The sequence below is a fragment of the Catharus ustulatus genome, chromosome 25, assembly GCF_009819885.2.
Source record: "Catharus ustulatus isolate bCatUst1 chromosome 25, bCatUst1.pri.v2, whole genome shotgun sequence".
Lineage (NCBI taxonomy): Eukaryota > Metazoa > Chordata > Aves > Passeriformes > Turdidae > Catharus > Catharus ustulatus.
In genome coordinates, this window is record NC_046245.1 from 3724369 (window position 1) to 3744464 (window position 20096).

At 62.0% G+C, this 20096-nt stretch overlaps 2 protein-coding genes across 5 annotated transcripts; one reads left to right on the plus strand and one right to left on the minus strand.

Annotated features, from left to right (window-relative positions):
- Window positions 1-582: 582 nt before the first annotated feature.
- RPS10 (ribosomal protein S10) lies at window positions 583-10805 on the minus strand. 4 transcript variants are annotated; one of them, XM_033079979.2, is made up of 6 exons: window positions 10781-10805; window positions 3745-3894; window positions 3427-3598; window positions 1407-1484; window positions 1048-1103; window positions 583-671 (listed from the first exon to the last, which is right to left on the minus strand). In XM_033079979.2, the coding sequence occupies exons 2-6, from the start codon at window positions 3892-3894 to the stop codon at window positions 630-632; spliced, it is 498 nt and encodes a 165-aa protein (XP_032935870.1). In that variant the 5' UTR covers window positions 10781-10805; the 3' UTR covers window positions 583-629. The 4 variants fall into 4 exon arrangements, with proteins under 4 accessions (XP_032935870.1, XP_042635913.1, XP_042635912.1 ...); XM_042779979.1 differs by lacking the exon at window positions 10781-10805 and adding an exon at window positions 6112-6135; XM_042779978.1 differs by lacking the exon at window positions 10781-10805 and adding an exon at window positions 6057-6080.
- PACSIN1 (protein kinase C and casein kinase substrate in neurons 1) lies at window positions 5259-19715 on the plus strand. Its single transcript, XM_033079975.2, has 10 exons — window positions 5259-5391; window positions 15084-15216; window positions 15545-15701; window positions 15823-16058; window positions 16222-16377; window positions 16694-16869; window positions 17081-17201; window positions 17284-17408; window positions 17526-17719; window positions 18059-19715. Exons 2-10 carry the CDS (start codon window positions 15154-15156, stop codon window positions 18166-18168), a joined length of 1338 nt encoding a protein of 445 aa, XP_032935866.1. The 5' UTR covers window positions 5259-5391; window positions 15084-15153; the 3' UTR covers window positions 18169-19715.
- The last annotated feature ends 381 nt before the right edge of the window (window positions 19716-20096 follow it).

The following is a 20096-nucleotide window of genomic DNA, read 5'->3' on the forward strand; positions in this document are numbered from 1 at the left end:
ATGTGTGTCCACCCCACGGTGACACCGCAGGTCAGTGTCCACTCCCCTGCCGGTGACACCGCGGGTCGGTGTCCGTGTGTCCGCTCCCCTCGCCGGTGACACCGCGGCCATCGCGGGTCCGTTACCGATCAGTCACCGGCTGCCGAGCGACACCTGGCGGCGGGTGGCGGCCACTGCGCCACTCGCCCCCGCCCGGTGCTGCCGCCAACCCCGCCCTCGGTCCCCACAAGTGACAGCGCAGGTGACAGCACAGCGCTGCAGGACACGCGGACCCGCCCACGCGAGCTGTGTCCCGATCAGAGGGCCATGGGCTGGCACAGCTGAGCTCTCCACCTGCAGAACAGCTCAGCCCCAGCCCAGCCCTGCTGCACTCCTGGGAATCAGCACAGCCCTGGGCAGATGGGAAACACTCCCACATTCCTCCAGGACTCACCTCCACAGCCCCTAAACTTGGAGAGTTCCTTCACTAGAACCTGTATTTAGTCACTCCCAAACTGCTGTTCCAGCTGCCAAAGATATGAGTCATGCTGTGCTTCGTGAGCTCTGTTTGTGCACTTCAGAGAGACACAGGCATGACCCCAGTGGCATTTTCACCTTTTTTATTATACACAAAACATGAGCATGAAGTTCTACTGCGGGGGCTGACCACGTCCACGACCGAATCCACCTCTCTGCAACAGCAAAAAGAAGTGTCAGAAATCATTGTGTCAAGCAATGACAGCAAGAACAAACATCATCAAAGCTTTGATGGCACAGGTCAGCCAGGTGAGTGCCAACATCAACCTGTTCCAGCCAGCTCTGTGATCACACCTAAAATACTTTTATTTTTGAAGCAAAAAGACATGGATCTCCAAAGAACTCAGCTTGCTCTCAGAGCTGTCACTGGCGCTGTCCCACCACATCCCTTCCCCATAATGAGCAAGCTGTGTGTGAAGGGTGACAGTTTCCAGCCTCTCTGACACCCTCAGAGTCCCACAGACAGGACCTTCCAGCTTCTCCCATCAATACTTTCAACAGAGGAAGCAAAGTTCAAATGCAAATACTCACAAACTGGAATTCCGTGGCTGCTCCAGCACCAGCCTCAGCCTTCTTGTCAGCACCAGCTGCAGAGAGAGGAGCAGTCAGTGCCCAGAGGACCCTTTGCCCAGCACAGTGCTCCTGCCTAGGAGCAAAGCTTTAACCATCCCACAGAACTACAGAAGTGAAACAGCTTTAACTGAGTATGTTTGAGAGTTACTGAACCAACCCCAGAGAAAATCCCACAGCTCAGCCAGACTGAACTCCAGCAAACCTCCCATCCACCTGCACAAACAGACTCCAGGCTATGCCAAGAGTCCCCTTTTCTCCTTCAGAGGAGCCCTAGAGGTGAGACAGTTGTCCCCAGGAGGGCAGGGGGGCCCACTCACGTGGCACGGCGCTGCGGCGGTACGTGTCCCGGTCAGCCTCACCCCGTGTGAGCCGCGCAGGGCGCTCGCCCTCCAGACCTGCAACACAGAGCAGAGCCTCAAACACTGCTCAGCCAGGGCACAAACAGCCCCTTCCTGCACCCCAAGGTGCAGAACAGCATCAGGCGTGCCAGCAGTGCTGCACCTGGGGCAGCTCAGGGAGAATAAACCTAAGGACAACAGTGATTTAGGGAAACCTTCACTTTAAGGGTGAATTCCAGCTTGTGGCAAGGTGGAAGTTAAATAACGTGACAAGTGGGGTTACAGCATCATCTCAACAGTCTTCTGGTCATCAAACTAGTGCTGAACATTATTACTGGTAAAAATCCCACAAATACTGGGAATCTGCCGTGTCCTACAAGCCTGTGCACAGCTGAGTGACAAACTGCAGGACAGAACTTTGACCCCAACCTGGAACAGCCACACTGTCAGCCCCCAAATCCCCCCACAGAACACGTTCATGACACTAGAAGCAGATTATCTGTGCAATCTCAGATCAACAGCAGACAAAATTCCTGCAGGAACACCCAGCCGTGATGGGACCACCACATCTCAGGGACTGGGATGTGTCCCTGGAGCCCAGGCTGGGGTCTGCCCACCCAGGCAGGACCCACTGAGGGGGCAGCTGTGCCTGGCACATCCCAGTGTCCTCCTGCACGTCCCCAGGCACTGGTTTGGCCATACAAAACCCATAATAATAATAATTCTTTTACTACATCACCTCTGTGGCTCCCAGGCTGCTGCTGCCTCAGGCAGGTCATCCATAGCAAAAAAAAAGAGCACCAAGTGCAGCCCTTCCAAATATCCCTGCCCAGATGGGGCTGAGGAGGGTTCCAGCACCAGGACAAGGCTGTGACACTCACATGGCTCCTCCTGCACAAACCCCAGCCAGAAGCTGCCACCTCTCCCTCCCTCCCAGCAGCAATGCAGCTCCTTTAGCTCACTGGATAAACTCAGCACGTAAAGAACAAATCTTGGAACATCTAAGCAATTCAGAGATCAAAGAAAGCAGAGTATTTCCAGTTTCTCTGCAATTCCTTCCTTTGAAGCAGGTGATGCTCCCATTTTGTTTGGCTCAGAAGCAAAAAAGCACAACCCATGTGAGCCTTCAGAGCCAGAGCACATCTGGCTGCACCCCCTCCACTCGGGGGTGTGAAAATCAAGGGAAAAATCAGAGCTGCAAGTCCAACACACAGAATCACAGAGCAGCTGGGGGTTGATCTGGAGATTAGCCAGTTCAGCCCTTCTCAAAGCAGGGTCACTCAGAGCAGGTGACACAAGAACATGTCCAGGTGGGTTTGGAATGTGTCCAGAGAGGGAGACTCTCCCTGGGCAGCTGCTCCAGTGCTCTGCCACCCACATGTAAAATATTCCTCGTGCAGAGGTGAAACTTGCTGTATTTTAGTTTCTGGCCATTGCTCCTTGTCCTGTCACTGGACAGGACATCCTGGGGATATCTGTGGGTATTTGTCTCCTCTCCTCCAGACTAACCAGGCCCAGCTCCCCCAGCCTCTCTTCACTCAGAGATGCTCCAAGCCCCTCAGCACTTTTGTGGGCTCTGCTGTTCCTCCACCACAAGTTTGCTGTTAACCTTTAACCACGAGCCCTGTTCTAGCAGCAAGTTCAGTGTCTGTGGGGAAGGCAGAGTGGGACACCCAACCTGGCCACAGGTGATGCCCAGGTGGGGCTCAGCCAGCCCTGGACAGTACCTCCACCACACCCCAATGTCAGCAGGTGTGCTCCCAGCAATCCCAGTCCCAATCCCCACTCACAGCATGTCCCTGTGGGTCCCAGCTCTCCCCACCCTTCTCAGGGGACACCAGTCCACTGCCAGGTACAAAACCCACAACCCCCAAACGCATTCCTTTGCTCTGTTCACAATTTTATACCAAATCCCTACAGATGTGGCACTGTCCTGACTGCCCAGCATGCCCATGCCCACCCTTGGCTGCCCAGCACCCCTGTGCCCACCCCAGCTGACCTTTGGGCCGGGGTCTGCCGGTCTCAGGGCGGCTCCGGCGCAGCGTGGCCGGGACGATCTCGGGGGGCAGGTGGAGATAATCCCGCAGGTACTGGATGCCCTCGTTGGTCAGGTACCAGTAGAAGTGTCTCCAGGCAAACTGCTCCTTCACGTACCCTCGGGACTTGAGGGACTGCGGGGAGAGCTCCCAGTTACTCCCAGCTCCTCACAGCCCCCGGGGTTCAGTAGGGCAGTGGGGAATGGGGATGTGGGAATAGGAATAATTCACATGGACAATGCAGCACAACCAAGGAACCAACACTCCCCAAGCCCCCACACCTGCATGGCTTTCATGACGTGCAGGTTGGGCACGTTCTTGTCCACGAGCTCGGGGTGTTTGGGCATGTGCACGTCCTTCTTGGCCACCATCACCCCCTCCTTGAACAGGAGCTCATAGATGGCGATTCGGTTCTTCTTGGGCATCAACATCTGCAGAGAGCACAGGAAACAGGGTTCGGTGATATCTGGGTACCAACATCTGCACCAGGGCCAGCAAACCCTGTTGGGTGACCCCAGTGCCCCCCGAGCTGCGCGGGACGCTCTTCCCATCAGGCCGCTCCTTCTCGCGGCTTCCCGGGATGGAAAATCGAGCAGGCCCAGCTTTTGCGCCTTAAATCATCCGGCGCACCACCAGCGGGACACAGGCACAGATGGGGCACAGCCGCGGCTCAGGGGGAACCTGTCCCGACCCGCCTCGAACGCCATTAACTCAAACTGAACCCGGGAACCGGGAGCCGCGGGAGCCTCTCTCCTCCCTGGCAGCAGAAGCCGGCCCCGGCAGCGCCCCGGTTCAGGAACTCGGCTACGGGCGGCGCTCCTGGACCCGCCAGGCCCGGGGAGCGCGGGGCTCTCCGTGCTCGGGCATGACTGAAGCCCCGCGGATCACGGGCCACCCCCGCGGCAGCGCTGGGGCGGAAGGCCCCCGGTGCCAGAGCTGGACCTCCGGTATCACCCCGCGGCCTGGCGCTCCCAACCCCTCCCTCCCCGCACAGCCGGGCCTGACACTCCGATCGCGGAGATGCCCCGCGGGAGGCTCCAGACCGCGGGATGGCGGCGATGCGGGGCCGATGGCCCGAGCGCGGCCTCACCGTGGCAGCAGCGGCGGGGCCCGACCGGAAAGGGCTGCGCGTGCGCGGGACCGCCGCTTCCGCCGTGCGAAAGGCCCCCGGCGGCGCGGGTGGCCACGGCGCTGCCTGAGCGGAGCGCAGGCCCCCTCGCCTGGGAACGGGCAGCCCGCCGCGCTGCCTGATGGGGTCAGCAGCGACCCTCGCGCCCCCCGTGCCACGCCAGCCGTGACATCCCCACACGTCCCCAGCCGTGTCACCCGCAGCTCCCCGCCGTGCCCGGTGTCCTTGGGAACGGGGCTGTAAAGCCCTGCCCGGGGTGCAGGAGAGCCGCGGGTCCCACCCCGGGCTAAAGGCTCGAGGGTCCCGGAGGCACCGCAGTGCTCTGCTCCCCAAAATCCCCCCCGGGAGCCGGGATTCCCGCGACCCCCGTCTGGGGGCTCTCGTTCGGGGGGTAGGACTGGAGCCGTGCGCCCCTCCCCAGCCCGGGGCTCGGGGTTTGAACCCCTCGGGAGCGACAGCAGCGGGGACAGCGGGGAAGGGGGCACTGTCCCCCTAAACACGCGGGGTTTTGGCACATGGCACCCCCGAGCAGCGCCGGGTGGGGACAGCAAGAGGGGCAGGGGGAGGCGCGGGGACCCCCGCCGCCCCCGGGGCTTATCGCCATCCTGTCCGCGCTCGCGTTGTCACCTTGCGCGGCCGAGGAGCCGCCGCGCCGGGCCGGGGATTGGTCGGCTAAAAATGCCGCCCTAATCTCCGAGCTGATCTTTACCCCCTCCCTCCGCCCCATCTGCCGCGACCTGCCCGCGATGCGCAGCGCCGGCCCCGGGAGAGGCTCCGCCGCTGTCCCCGCGGCCCCGAGGTACGGCGGGGGGCGGAGGGCTGAGCCCGGGGGGCACGGGGGATGCCGGGGATCGGGGTGCTGTGACAGCGCTGTCGCCTCCGGTGTTTGAACCGGTTGCGCGCCCGACCCGTGTTAAGTGATTTCCAACTCGTGCCGGACCGTGCCGGGTGGGGAACGGGAGGGAGCGAGGGATGCGCCGCATTCCTGGAGCTGCCCGGTGCCGTCCTGGGGCTTTGCTACCGTGTCATCCCCTCCTTTCTTCCTTTCGGGGGCTGCATGGACGGAGCTGGGGCAAAGCACCCAGGGGGTGACCCCCAAGATGCTGCGACAATTGCGGCATCCCCGGCTCGTCCCGCGGAGCAGGAGCTGTCCCTGCTGTCCCGGACATGCTGCCCATGGACACTGTCGCTGTCCCTGCCTCTGCTGCATCTCCTCCTTACAGCTCCCGCACCTCCTGCCTCGGAAATGGCAAAGCAAGTGCTTTGCTAAACGGATTAAAGCTTTCCCGGCAGCCTCCCCGGCTGCTCCCGCATCCCTCAACCCCCGCGTCGCCTTCCCCGGGCAAACCCCATCCCTAAGCCAAAAGTCGAGGCAGTGGCCTCAGCACGGCAGAGATCAGGCACTGCGGCTCCCAGCGCGCCTGACCCCGAAACCTCCGCTGGAGCTCTGAGAGTCCTTCCCACCTCCTGGGGTTTTGTGTTCCCTTTGTAGGAGAGCAGAGAAAATAGGGGAATTCACCAGGCAGCGGTGGTCTGCACTGATCTGTGCCACCCTGGCCGCTTTCTTTCCCTCTTCTCCCTCCCCTCTCTCCTCTCCCAGGGAGTGCGGCCGCCGGAGGGGCTGCGGCAGGACGGGAGCGGGATTTAACCGTGAAAGGATTGAGGGAAGGGAGCCCAGGCACTGGCAGGGACCGACGGTGACGTGCACAGGGCAGGGCGAGAAGGGACATCAGCAAAGCGCGTCAGCACCAACCAGGGCCACGTCCTGAGCCCAAAGCCTGGGCTCGGCTCTAGGCGGGATCCCCCTCGCTGGGAATGCCCTGTCCCCAGCTGTGGGATGGCACGGGCTTTTTGGAGCCAGACTCCTCCAGCACAGCAGCTGGCACAGCTCTGCCCAGGGACAGACTTTGTCCCAGGGCTGCCAACCTGGCCGGCGTTTGTGCAACACCTTGAAGGCAAACTCCGGACCTGCTGAGCTCCTGGAGGAGGAGAGGCCGCATCCAGCAGGGAGCTTGCAGGGATAGCCAGACCAGTGTCCGGCTGTCCCCGGTGTGGCACAGCAGGCGGGGCCGGAGGCAGCGAGCCCCAGCACCACTGTGGTGGCCGTGGGGGAAATGTATGGGCTCCTCAAGCAGCTGCTTGCAGCCAGCTCCACGCTGCTTCCCAGGAAAAATGGAGCCTTTATGTCCCGGCCCCAGCCCCTTCCCCGGAAAGGCTCGGAGGATGCCCCGGCCGGTCACAGGCAGACAAGAAGGGGATTGTTTCGGTGGGATTTGGGTTTCTGGGAGCACCTGCCCCGCGCGGGGCCCTCCACAATGGCTGCCTGTCTGCCGCAGAGCCGCCAATTATCCTCCGCGGCTAATTAGAGATGCAAAGTAGCGCTTGCATTCTCCCAGCTCCCCGGAGGGCTCCTGGGACCGGCGGCACATCCGCAGCGGCGACGCAGCCCGGGCATGGGGCGAGCGTGGGGCACTGGCCCCATCCGGCCCCAGCTCCGCTGCGCTCTGCCCTGGGAACAGGCACTGCAGGGCAGGAATGGGCTCGGGGGGCCTGGAATGCCCTCTGTCCCCATCCCTGCCAGTATTCCCTGGATTGCCCACGGGCTCTCCCAGAAACAGCTCCCGTAACTCGGGGCTCTGCCGGGATTTAGGGAACACGTTTTCCATTCCTTGCTGGGAGGCAGACGGGAGCTGGCTGTGCTCGGAACCCCCTCGTTCGTGCGAACGCTGGCACTCCTGCCTGGGTGATGGGCAGGCGGCTGATCCCTGGTGGCACCTCTTCATTCCAGCCACCGGGATCATGGTACTTCTCCGTTCGTGCTCATGGAGCTGTAATTCCAGAGCGGCAAGTGGCCCGATAAATCAGGGCTTATTTCCTGCCAATACCGTCTGCTGCTTCCCACAAGGAAGCTCATTTACAGGAGGAGAAGTGACTTACCACTGAAAACAGTAAACGGTGGGATGGTGAGAGCCGGGGAAAAGTTTGTCGTGACCGAGTTTTTGGTGAAGGAACAGAGGAGGCAGAGCTCCCACCTGCTCCCTTGATGGAACAGCCCAAGCTGCAGGGAAGGAAACCTGACCTGGTGCCACCTGCACAGATCACAAAGCTGGTGGCAATGGCTCTTTGTGCTGGGGAACCCCCCCAAGTCATTGAGGTCTCCTGAAGATTGTTTGTCATCTAATGTTTAATGCCAAGGACATTTTCCCCTCTGCTGTCGGGACAGATGGCAGCTGGGACATCCCAGCAGTGCCTGCAGTGACCCTGTGCTGAGAGCTGCCAACTCACTGCTTGAAAGAACCATGACTACTTATTCAGCACCCTCCAGTTCCTCACCCTGAAATACCAACAGGCAAAGATCCCCCTCTCCTGAAGGAACCACCATCCATCCCACTCCTGTTCGGGATTAAATCACCGGGGTCTCACCCCAGTTGCTGTCGGGCGTGAAACCTTCCGGGGGCCATTCTGTCTGGCCATGAGGTGGGCTGGCTCGGGTGGCAGGGAGCTGGAAGGGGCCGGAAGGCAGGCGGGCTGCAGAGCCCCACCGAGCTTCATTAGGCAGTCGAAGGCGCTTGTTAGGGGAAAGCTGAGCCGGCCTCGGAGGCCGGCAGAGCCCCCCGGGACCGGGTCGCATTCTCTGGGCAACCCGATCCCGGCGGCGGCGGCCCCGGCAGCCTCATTACTGCGGCTTCTGCAGCGGCTTCGGTTACTCGCCTGGACGCTCTCGTCTCCTGCTGGCTTTTAATTTCCCTGACATCCCCCGCGAGCGGGGGGATGCAGGCGCAGTGTCGGGGAGCCTGTCATCACCCCCACCCGCATCCTGCCTGCTTCCCGACGGCTTCCAGCCCCCTCTGCCCCCGGGACTCCCATCCCGTAACAAGCCCCCGTGACCCCGGGCATGAGCCCCGGGGCTTGGGAGGAGGCAGATGGGCAGATGGCAGTGAGGGGGAGCTGCTCTGCTCCTCTCTGAGAAACCTTGGGGGTGCATCCCCCTCAGCCCCTTCCCCAGCCCTGCCGGGGATAAAAGGCTGTTCCTGATTCTCTTGCCAGCCTGTTCCCAGCTGGCACATTTGGCAAGGAGGCGGCACCGGCTGCCTCTCCGAAGGCGTTTTGGGGTGTTTGTTCCTTGCAAAAGCTGTGGCTCAGCCCCAAAACCCCCCTGCAACCGCGGGGTGACAGAGAGGCTGGGGCAGCAGGGAGGGAGTGCGCGGCTCTGTCCCGTCCCGTGCGGGAGGGACAGCGACCCCCGGGGCAGCAGGGGCAGGAAAGAGCTCCCCAAAGAGCCCCCCTGCCCTGGGGAACGAGTCTGATTAGGCCCCAACAGAGCCCGGGGCCCGACCCCGGCACCCACATCCCCCCGGGGGCAGCCCGGCCCCGGTGGGTGCCCTGGGCAAGGCTCTGGGGCCGGCGGGTCCCGCTGGGGCGGGCGGCAGTGCGGAACCTCGGGGTGGGCGAGGACGCGGGGATGGGGGGGGTCCATTCCCCCCCTCCCCCCCCCCCGATGATTTTCGCAGCAGCGGCTCCATCCCGGTTGCCATGGCAACGGGCGGCTCGGGCAGGCGCGTGCCCGCGGCCGTGCGCGCCGCCGCTGCCCGGCGGGAGCGGAGCGAGCGGAGCGGAGCGAGCGGAGCCCCGGCCCCGGCCTCGGGCCCCCGGCCCCCCCCGGCCCCCCCGGCCCCCGGCAGGTGAGCGCGGCCCCCGCGGGTCAGCCGGGTCCTCTGCGGCGAGGAGGTGCGGGTCGCACGGTCCCTTGCGGGGATGGGTGCGGGATGCCGGGGTCCCTTGCCGGGATGGGGTGAGGGATGCCCGGGTTCCTTGCGGGGATGGGGGCACGGCAGGGGGGATGCTGTGCGAGGACGGGCAGTAAGGCATGGCTTTGCACCCCCCAGCAGGACACAATGTCCCCTGATCCCTTCTGCAAGCCAGGGAGGTTGGGGGGGTCTGTGACCTTCACCCCCTCCGTGTGTCCAGTGGGGTGCTGGGGAAAGGGACGCCCCTTCTGCAATGCTGCCGCACTCCCGGGCTTGTGCCTCAGTTTCCCCATCTGCAATTAATGGTGGGAACTTGTGCTATCCCTGTCATGGCTGTCCCTCTGCTCAAATAAACGCCTTACCCCATCACTGGACCCCCTCCTTCCAGCAGTGTCACCCCTGCTTCTCCCTTGCTGCACCCCCATCTCCCCACTTTCCTGTTCCCTCTGGCTCCCTCTCAGCTGAGATCCCACTGTCCCTCCACCTCTCCTGCTCCCGGCAGCCCCATTTGCCGTCTGTCACCACCAGCTCCGGGTGCATCCCACCAAGGCTCAGGGGACGGGACCCCCGTGGCAGCGCGTGACGCTCCGCTTCCCCCTCCCTGATGCGGAAGAGGGGGGATGGCACCGCCGTATCCTCCACCATCCCCACTTCTGGGTTTAATTGCAAACCTCATCTTTGGATTTCTGCCTAAACCCGGCTCCCGGGACCGCAGAAATCCCTGCTCGGTGTCCGAGCAGCCTTGTTTACCGCGGCGAGCCGAGGCGGCAGGATGAGACAGAGCTGCAGAGCTGGGCAGCCAGTGGAACCCTCAGCTGAGGCTGAGCCCCCTCTCCCTTCCCCAGGCCTGAGCACATGCAGGGGGTTGGCAGTCCTGCTGCTGCTGCCCCTCCCGGGATCCCCATCCACATTCCCCATCCGCATTCCTGGCACATCCGCTGTCCCTGAGCTGGGCTGCAGGCTCCCCTGGAGAGACACTTGCGTTATCTGCAAATGCCAAGCGAGCTTCCAGAAATTTTTGCACAAGGCTCCCAAAATCCCTAGAACATTAATGGGTGTCCTGAGCAGGGGGGTTTGGAGAGCACAGGGGGAAGGGGAAGGTTTCTGCAGAGCCCACATGAGCTGTGAAGCAGATCACTGCCAGGGCTTGGAGCAAATGCATCTCCCCTGGCTACTGCAACCTGGCAGCACCTGGCCCCCGCTGGCCTCCCGGCTGTGCACAGGACACGAGGCTCCTGGTACTGCTCCTGGACCACTGAACCTCCTTTCTGCTTTGGGGGAGCCCACAAGCCCTGACCCCACAGATCCAGCAGGTCCCCAGGCCTCAGATTCCCCCATCAATGCAGATGACCCTGATGGAAACAAGGGGGCTTCCACAGGCACATTCCAGACAGGATTTGTTGGAAAAGTGGCTCCCAGAAGTTTCCCACCATTACCTACATGCACCCTCCAGGGTCCTGCTGCCCTTGCAGCCACCTCATGCCCTGCTGGAACACCAGGTCCCAGGCAGCCCCAGGGTGCTGCTCTGGCTGAAATCCCACGGAGAATCACCCACCGTTCTGGATTTGGCTCTTTGCCCAAGGGCTCCAGCCCTGCTCGTGTTACAGCCAACGGGGTTTTGCCAGGGAATGCAGGAGGGACCCTACATGAGCCTGCTCCTGTGGAGACAATACCCTGGGAGGGCCCAGGCTCACCACCTGCCTGGAATTTGGTTTGGTTTGATGATGAGAGGGCAGGATGGGTGCTGAGGCTCAGCCCTGAGTCCTGGGTGCTGCTGGTGTGGAGCTGTCAGTGTGAATCAGCAGCATCCACTTAACCATTTCCTCACATGGGGGTTCTGGAGGGGGCCACACCACAGCCAAACCCCTCCATGCTCCCTGGCTCCCTGAGCTCTGACCCTCCCCAGCCCCATGGGACACACAGACCAGCCCTGGGGTGGGAATCCCACAGCAGCTCCTCTGGGTCAGGGTTGAGCAGCAAACCAGGCACAGCTGCAAAGCCTCTTGTGACACACGTCAGTGTCATGGGTTTTCCCTGGGACCTGCTGCTGTGCCTTGGCCACTTCACCCCCCATGTGTGGCCACTTCAACCCCCATGTGTGGCCACCTCAACCCCCATGTGTGGCCACCTCAAGCCCTGTGTGTGTGTGGCTGCAGTGGGAGCAGCACATGGGCCCTGGTACCCGTGCTGGATGCAGCATGGCAGCCCCAGAACGTGGTGGGAGTCGCTGCTGCCAGGCTCCTCTGGACTTCCTCAGCTGAATCCTTTTGTGTTTGCCACGAGTGGTTGTCATGTGGTCACAGTGGTGCATCATGGTGGCATTGGCTCTGCACCCTGAAATGGACCCTCAATCAGTCCTGTGCTAAGGGAGAGCAAATGACCTTTTTCATGGCCAACAGCCCGAGGCCCAGCCCACTTGCTTGGATTCCTACAGACCAGTGCAGCTCCCAGTGTGGCTTCCCCCTGCCCTGGATGCTCTCAGCAATGCTCACTCACCCACTGCCCTCCCAGCAACGGGGCTCACACCTGGTGAGCACCTCCTGCCTGGGGACAGGTATGGGGACACCATCTCGCTCTGTGCTCTGCTCCTCTCCTTGCAGTGCATCTGCCACCATCCTGCCTTAGCCATCTGCCACCATCCTGCCTTAGCCAGGGGGTCTTTGCAGGAACCTGCACCAGTCTCTGCAGCCACTCCTGCCCCTGGTCCCCACCAGGCTCAGCCACTGTGCCCAGAAGCAGGAGTGTGACATCCCCATCCCTGCCTCTTGGCTGCAGGACAGATGCTGTGTCTGGGACAGCACACCTGCAAACACACCTGCAGAGAGCAACCTGGGGACAGGGGACAGCAGGACTGGATTGTCCCACCTTGCTGGGGACAGGGCTCTGCCAGCCAGGGCTCTGCCATGGGGGTGCAGGCAGCTGCCCATGCCCTGCCCGCGGTGTCAGCAGCACCAGCCTCTGCATTGCAGCAGCCTCCTGCCTGCGCAGGGCCACGGCCACAGCCTGGCCCCCACAGAGGGCAGAGACCCCCCCTGCAGCAGCACGGCAGCAGGAGCTGCCTGGAGGGTGAGGAGAGTCGTGTCAGAGCTCAGCGCCGAGCAGGCTGACAGGAGAGACGCGCAGGGGGCCCCTTCTGCAGGAACAGCCCAAGGGCACGTGGAGCAGGAGCTGGGACAGACTCCACCATCGCTTGATGCCAAATGCTCTGTGGCTTCTCCCTGGCAGCTCTGTGGAAGTGAGGGGCCAAAGCGGAGCCCCCCAGGCCGAGGGTACCCAAGCAGCAGCGTGAGGCTGGGGCTGGCAGCTCTCCACGCTCTGCAGGCGCCAGGCATCACCGCCAGCCGCCCTGATGCGAGGTGATGGGCTGTGCCAGCAGGGCCGGGGGCTGGCAGGGGCTGGCAGGGGGCTGGCAGGGGCTGGCACGTGTGGCACAGGCGGCTGAGGCGGCCTGGCACGATGGGGACACACACACGTGCACAGTGTGCGAGGATGGTCGCGCGTGGGGTGCATGGCAGGAGAGTGGCAACGAGGAGGCAGCGTTAGCTGGGAAGTGATGCAGAGCCAAAAATAACCCCCGGGCTGCGGCTCGGACCAGGTAGGGCTTGGAGAGGGAGCTGCAGCAGCCACGTCCGCAGTGCCCCATCACAGGAGCGGCTCGCTGGAGGCAGCTGGGGCTGGCACTGTGCCCGTGGGTCCTGGGGTACAGCCAGCCGTGGGTGGGCTCCCTCCCTACAGTCCCCTGGCATGCTGGGGATGTCACCCTGAGGGTGCCCTTGCCATGCCAGCGCAGTGTCTGCAGCAAAACCCAGGGGCACGAGACTGGGCACTGCACTGTGCCCGCGGCTTTCAGGGGGACGATGCACTCAGCACTGCAGGGTCCCCCGGGGCTGTGCCACCAGGGGCTCTGTCACCATTGCAGGTGCACCGGGGCAGCCTGTGGGTGCTGGGGTGGGGAGGGCAGTGCTGTGGTGCCAGGCAGGAGCAGTGGTGGCACTGTAGGTGCTGAGGACAGTGGCCATGCTGTGGGTGCCAGGCAGTGACAGTGGTGGTGCTGTGAGTGCCAGGCAGGCACAGAGGCTGTGCTGTGGGTGCCAGGCAGTGACAGTGGCTGTGCTGTGGGTGCCAGGCAGTGACAGTGGTGCTGCTGTGGGTGCCAGACAGGAATGATGTTGGTACCAGGGCTGCCAGGCAGTGGTGGAGACAGTGCTGTGGGTGCCAGGCAGGAGCAGTGTTGGTGCTGGGAGTGCCAGGTAGGGACAGGAGCTGTGCTGTGGGTGCCAGGCAGTGACAGTGGCAGTGGTGGTAATGATGCCACAGGTGGCAGGCTGTGGCAGTGGCGGTGCCATGAATGCCAGGCACAGTGAGTGCCAGGCAGGGACAGTGGCAGTGCCATGGGTGCCAGGAGGAGTGGTGGTGGTGCCGTGGGTGCCAGGTAGAGACAGTGGCAGTGCTGTGGGTGCCAGGAGGAGTGGTGGTGGTGCTGTGGGTGCCAGGCAGGGACAGTGACTGTGCCATGGGTGCCAGGCAGTGGCCATGCTGTGGGTGGCAGGCAGGGACAGTGGTTGTGCTGTGGGCGGCAGGCAGGGACGGTGGCAGTGCCGTGGGTGCCAGGAGGAGTGGTGATGGTGCTGTGGACGCCAGGTAGGGACAGTGACTGTGCCATGGGTGCCAGTAGGAGTGGTGGCTGTGCTGTGGGTGCCAGGCAGGCGCGGGGGCTGCGTGCTGCCAGCTGCGGGGGGACGCTGCTGTCCCCCATCCATCTGCGTCTCGGCGGCTGAGTGAGGGACAGTCATGCGTTTATTTTTAACCGTCTGGGGAGGGTGGAGGGGATTGGTGCCTCCCTGGTTATATCACTAAATCCCTGCCAGGCCCTGTTAGTTCCAGCACAGCGAGCCCTGCGCTGTGCTCCAGTAACTGTTTGAGGTCCCCATCCTCCTGGGGCCATGCCCTGCCCCGGCCTGGGGACACCCCAGGGCCAGCTGTGTGCACAGCTGGAGAGCGTGGACACTCACCAGTGTTTCCACAGGACCCTGTGTCCCCAGCACAGACATCCAGACCTCCCTCTGCCCATTCCACCTCTCCAAGGAAGGGATGGTGTGTGAGGTTCACGGCCACATCCCTCTCCCACAGCCCTTTTGGGGACAGAGCAGGAGGAAATTTGAGCTGCTCGTGCCACCCATCTCGGTGGCAGATGCTATGCAGGATAGCTCCAGAGCTTTCCTGTGGAAACACTGTCCAAATCCAGGTCAGGATGGGGATGATGAGGAGAGTGTCTAGGAAACGGCCACCACTCTGTCCCCAGCCACCAGCCCCCTCCCAGCTCTCAGCAAAGCGGCAAAGGGTTAAGCCTCGCAGCGGGGCCATGTGATGCTCCGGGGATGCCGTTTTTCTGAAGATCAGGAGGGATTAGCGTGGAATATCAGGACGAGAATTTCTTGGGCGGCGCATCCTCTGACCCTGCCATGGCCCCTCACCCAGCAGCTCCCAGTGCTGAGCCAGGCCCAGCCCTGTGAGCACCCACTGTGCTGCTCCTCACGATTCCCTCCCAGCACTGCTGGCTCCGAGGGTGTTTGGATGGCACCAAGCGGGCGGTGGGCACTGCAGGAATCTGTGGGTCCAGAGCTGGAGTGGGCACTGTCCCCATGCCTGTCCCCTGTACCTGGATGCCCATCCCACAGAGCTGTTGGCAGGAGGAATGGGGGTCCCCTGCAGCCCCCATGACTCCCCTCTCCTGTCCCCTCAGTGCATGAGGCTGGTGTTTGCCCAGGAAACCCCCAGCGCCTGCTCTGACGCCCGAGGCAGCGCCGGGAGCCATGTCGGGTTCCTACGACGAGTCGGCGTCAGCCGCCGAGGAAACAACCGACAGCTTCTGGGAGGTGAGTCCTGGCCATCGTGTCCTCCCACAGACCTCACCACCATGTCACTGCACCCCGGGGTGTCCCCTGCCCTCCCTCTCTTCCTGAGTGCATCCCTGCTGTGGTGGCTCTGTGTCTGAGCTGGCTCTGCCCAAGGTCTCACTCTTGGCTTTTCCTGAGTGACAGAGAGGTTGGAGGGAGCTGGGCTTGAGCAGCCCCAGCCCAAAGCTCCACCCCTGCACCCCCAACTTGCTGGGTGCTTCCCCTGTAACCACGCCAGGCCAGCTGGGGCTGAGCCAGGCAGGATGGTCACAGCCCCCACACCTGCCTGTCCCCGTGCCCATCCCAGGTGGGGAACTACAAGCGCACGGTGAAGAGGATCGATGATGGACACCGGCTCTGCAATGACCTCATGAACTGCGTGCACGAGCGGGCCAAGATCGAGAAGTCCTACGCCCAGCAGCTCACCGACTGGTCCAAGAGGTGGAGGCAGCTCATCGAGAAAGGTACCGTGGCTTCCTGGGGGGAGGGTTTCCCCTGGGGTCCTGTGTGCCATCACAGCTTCACCTGGCAGAAGTGGAGGGGGTAAGGGCAGTGGGTGACCCCCAGCTGTCCCTCGGCCCCCAGGTCCCCAGTATGGCAGCCTGGAGAAGGCGTGGGTCGCGATCATGACGGAGGCAGACAAGGTGAGCGAGCTGCACCAGGAGGTGAAGAACAGCCTCCTGAACGACGACTTCGAGAAGGTCAAGAACTGGCAGAAAGATGCCTACCACAAGCAGATCATGGGGGGCTTCAAGGAGGCCAAGGAGGCTGAGGATGGCTTCCGGAAAGCCCAGAAGCCCTGGGCCAAGAAGCTCAAGGAGGTGAGAGAAGCACAGAATGTCCTGGGGTATCCCTGTGGCCCCAGGTCCAGCTCTGTGTGCCCAGTCCAGGCTGGGAGACACACGTGGCACCTGCTCACAGGCAGAGGGGTTGGCACGAGGCTGTAACCACTACTCTGATGTCACTTCCCTGTCCTCCCCACAGCTGGAGACAGCCAAGAAAGCCTATCACCTGGCATGCAAGGAGGAGAAGCTGGCCATGACCCGCGAAGCCAACAGCAAGGCAGATCAGTCTAACACTCCTGAGCAGCAGAAGAAGCTCCAGGACAAAGTGGAAAAGTGCAAGCAAGACGTGCAAAAGGTGCGAGGCACTGCTCTGTGCTGGACACATGGGGCATAGAGCAAGGGAAACCAGTGGAGGTGGCCACCACATCCCTTTCTCCACCATCAGTTCCCATTTTCCCATCCCTGTGCTCCTGGAGAAGGATGAGGACTTGCAGGCAGTGCTCAGGGGAGTGTGAGCTGGGCAGGGATTTACCCCACTTAAGGGGTATCCTGGCTCCTGGCTCAGTTTGGGCTCTCCAGCTGTGGTGACCCCCAAACCAAACCTCCCAGCACCCAGAAACAGCTTCTGAAGCACTGGAGGTGCAACCAGGGTCCTTCCTGTGTTTTTGCAGACTCAGGAGAAGTATGAGAAGGTACTGGATGAGCTGAACAAGTGCACCCCGCAGTACATAGAGAGCATGGAGCAGGTGTTTGAGCAGTGCCAGCAGTTCGAGGAGAAGAGGCTCAACTTCCTCAAGGAAATGCTCCTGGACATCAAGAGGCACCTGAACCTGGCCGAGAGCAGCAGGTAGGCACAGTGAATTCTGGCCAACACCATGGCCACTAAGAGGTACCAGAGTGGCAGGAGGCTGCGCAGGAGCTTGGCGCCCCCTGGAGCCTTGGAGGACACACAGCCTGGCCCCAGGTGACAGCCTGGGCATGTCCCTGTCCCACACTGTCCCACACTGTCCCTGGGGTCCCCCCGACCCGCAGCCCCCCAACCCCGTCTGTCCCCGCAGCTACGCCAACGTGTACCGGGAGCTGGAGCAGACCATCCGCGTGTCGGACGCACAGGAGGACCTGCGGTGGTTCCGCAGCACCAGCGGCCCCGGGATGCCCATGAACTGGCCCCAGTTTGAGGTGAGGCTGGGCGCCCCGGCTGGGTGCTGGCAGCCCTGCAGGGCAGCCGGGCACTCAGGGGTTGGTCACTCTGTGCTTGCAGGAGTGGAACCCGGACCTGACGCACACGATAACGCGGAAGGAGAAGCAGAAGAAGGGCGAGGGGGTGGCCCTGACCAACGCCAGTAGCGCGGGCGACACGGGGGCTCAGGCGGGCGAGCGCGGGAGGTGAGGGCCGGCATGAAGGGCAGGTGCCATGAGAGGCACGGCCTTTGTCTGTGCGAGCATCTGAGGGTGCGGGATGTCCTCGGTGACAGCCACCCCTCCCTGTCCTCCCCCTCCCAGCGTGAGCAGCCATGACCGCGGGCAGACCTACAGTGCCGAGTGGTCCGATGACGAGGGCAGCAACTCCTTCAACACCAGCGAGGCCAACGGTGGAGCCAACCCCTTCGACGAGGAGTCGGCGGGGAAGGGCGTGAGGGTGCGGGCTCTGTACGACTACGACGGGCAGGAGCAGGATGAGCTCAGCTTCAAAGCAGGTATGGTGCCTTGCCAGTGCCAGGTAGGATGGGGCTCGTCTGCTGGAGATGTGGGTGTGAAATCCCTGTGAAATTCTGAGTTGGCTCAGCCCAACAAAATGTTGAGTGGTCAGAAAGGGGAAGGCAGAAGCTGAGCCCAAATGAAGAAGGGACAGGAGCAGTGGTGGTGGGACATGGCACCTGAGGGTTCATGGGTCACCCCTTGCCTTTCTATCCTACAAACTGGTGTGCCCAGGATGAGTCCTGCAAACCCCCGGCAGCTCCATCCCACGGAGAAAAAAGGGGTGGGAGAATTTCCAGCACCTGCAATGAGCTCTTCCCTTCCACCTTCCTCTCCAGGTGATGAACTAACCAAACTCGGTGAGGAAGACGAGCAGGGGTGGTGCAAAGGGCGCTTGGACAACGGGCAGCTGGGGCTGTACCCCGCCAACTACGTGGAGGCAATCTAAGTCTTGTGGTGTGCTCCTCGTCACCGTCAGCAGATAAATCCACCCTCCGTTGTCTCCATCTCTCCACCAGCCAACCAGCCATTCTGCCGTCTGGTCCTTCACTCCTCACCCTTAGAGATTCAGACATATTTTCCGACCAAGCTTTTATTTTTTTAAGAGTTGTCTCCGAAGAGTATTTTGCATAGTCGCTTTCTTCTAAGATAACGTGAAGCGGAAGATGACGTTGTCCGTTCGTCTACGTTAGTTGAATTTTTCTTTTTTTTTTCTGAGCGAAAAGCCGATACCTCAAGATCTTAAAGCCCAACCAGTGAGAGCTTCTGATTGGTTGGTTTTTAAAGATACTGAAATCATGAGCCGCCTTCTGATTGGCTGGAACTGTTCCGAAACGCGTGGCGCCGAAGCTCCTGGGACCAACCAAATTCATCCCAGAAAACCAAGAGGGATTGGAGTCTGACTCCGTTGGTTTTTTTTTTTTTTGGTGTTTCCATGTTCTCCCCAGTTCATCCTCCCGCCCCGAGGGAGGGGGTGAATGCCCCCTTCAGCCCCACGGCCACCCTTGAGATGCCCAGGTGAGGTGGGACCAGCCCCGCCATGGAGCTTGCTGGCATCTCCTCAGCTTCCTCCTCCTCCCGGCTGGGCTGTCAGCTCGCCTGGAGCGGGCGGAGGCTCCCGAGCCGATGCCCGGTCTGTGCTGCAGGGAGCAGCATCGCCCTGCGGTGGGCAGGTATCCAATGCACACCAGATCCAGGTGAGATGGCCCCAAAATCCGGAGCAGGACCCAGCAGGGCCCAGGGCTGCTGGAAGCACCTTCATGCTCCTGCCTTGGGCACTGCTGGGCGCACTGAAGAGAGGCTGGAGCAGAGCAGGGACGGGGGATGAGCATGGCCAGCCTTGCAGGGTGCTGGCAGGAGCTGCAGCCGGGGGAGGAGGGCTCAGGATACCCAGCCCAGGCAGAGCAGCTGCCTGGCAAAGACGGCCGAAAACAAGGCAGGGGAATGGCCGCAGGGCTTTGCCCTTTGCTTGTCCCCACGGAGCTCTCCCCCACCTCCCCTGGGCTCTGCCCCCGGCCCCGCAGCTCCCGCGGCTGCTGCCACCCAGCACGGCCACCCCCAGCCCCTGCCTCGGGTGTGTTTGCCATCCCGAGCTCTTCCCTACGGATCATCTCTCATTTCTTTCCATACCATCACCCTTAGCAGCATCAAAGCCATCGGCTTCCCGCACGCTCCTCCTGCTCCTATCCTGCCCCCTCCGTTGGTTCGTGAATTTTTTGGCCCCAGGGATCCAGTGTTCTTATGGATGCAGGGGAAGCACCGTGTGCTGGGCACGGTGGGCAGGAGCCATCCAGCCCCTGCCAGGTACTGGAAAAAAAAACACAAAGTCAGAAAAGACCCAACCAACCACCTGTCTCAGCAATGCACCCTGGTTTTTGTACATTGATTGTGTAATTTAAGAAGTATATATATAATATATATATCTCTCGTGATTGTATTTCCGTGGATACAACAACAAAAAGCAGCAAGAGAAAATAACCGAGCTCTGTCAGCGTCCTTGGCTCTGGGGTCTCCTTTGCTGTGCGTCTGTCTCACCCCTGGGGGGTGGCTGGGGTGGTTATGGACCCCCAGAGCACCCCCACCCCAAGGTTTAGGGGTGCAGCAGGATGGGGGCTCGGATGCATTGCTGGGGGCTGGGGGCCAAGGGAACAGCCACTGCCTCTGGGGACTCCTGTGCCACACAAACCCCACGGAGGGGCTCGAGAGGATGCAGTTTTGGGGCCATCCCAAGCCCTGACCCAGCGCTCTCCTGAGCCTGTGAAAGCCCTGGCACAGCGAGTTGATGTCACCTCCTGCCCTCCTCCACCCTGCCAGAGGACCTGTGAGTGGGACACGAGATCTGGGGCACCACCAGCCCATCCTCACTGACCCCCACAC

What these genes read in the sequence shown, in the direction of transcription:
- RPS10 (XM_033079979.2), bottom strand. Translation starts at nt 3,894, where the DNA reads ATGTTGATGCCCAAGAAGAACCGAATCGCCATCTATGAGCTCCTGTTC. An exon ending in ACGTCATGAAAGCCATGCAG is followed by an intron (nt 3,599 to 3,744) that starts GTGTGGGGGCTT and finishes CTCTCCCCGCAG; the next exon opens with TCCCTCAAGTCCCGAGGGTA. An exon ending in CAGCCACGGAATTCCAGTTT is followed by an intron (nt 672 to 1,047) that starts GTGAGTATTTGC and finishes TTGCTGTTGCAG; the next exon opens with AGAGGTGGATTCGGTCGTGG.
- PACSIN1 (XM_033079975.2), top strand. Translation starts at nt 15,154, where the DNA reads ATGTCGGGTTCCTACGACGAGTCGGCGTCAGCCGCCGAGGAAACAACC. An exon ending in GAGGCAGCTCATCGAGAAAG is followed by an intron (nt 15,702 to 15,822) that starts GTACCGTGGCTT and finishes CTCGGCCCCCAG; the next exon opens with GTCCCCAGTATGGCAGCCTG. An exon ending in TGAACTGGCCCCAGTTTGAG is followed by an intron (nt 17,202 to 17,283) that starts GTGAGGCTGGGC and finishes CTGTGCTTGCAG; the next exon opens with GAGTGGAACCCGGACCTGAC.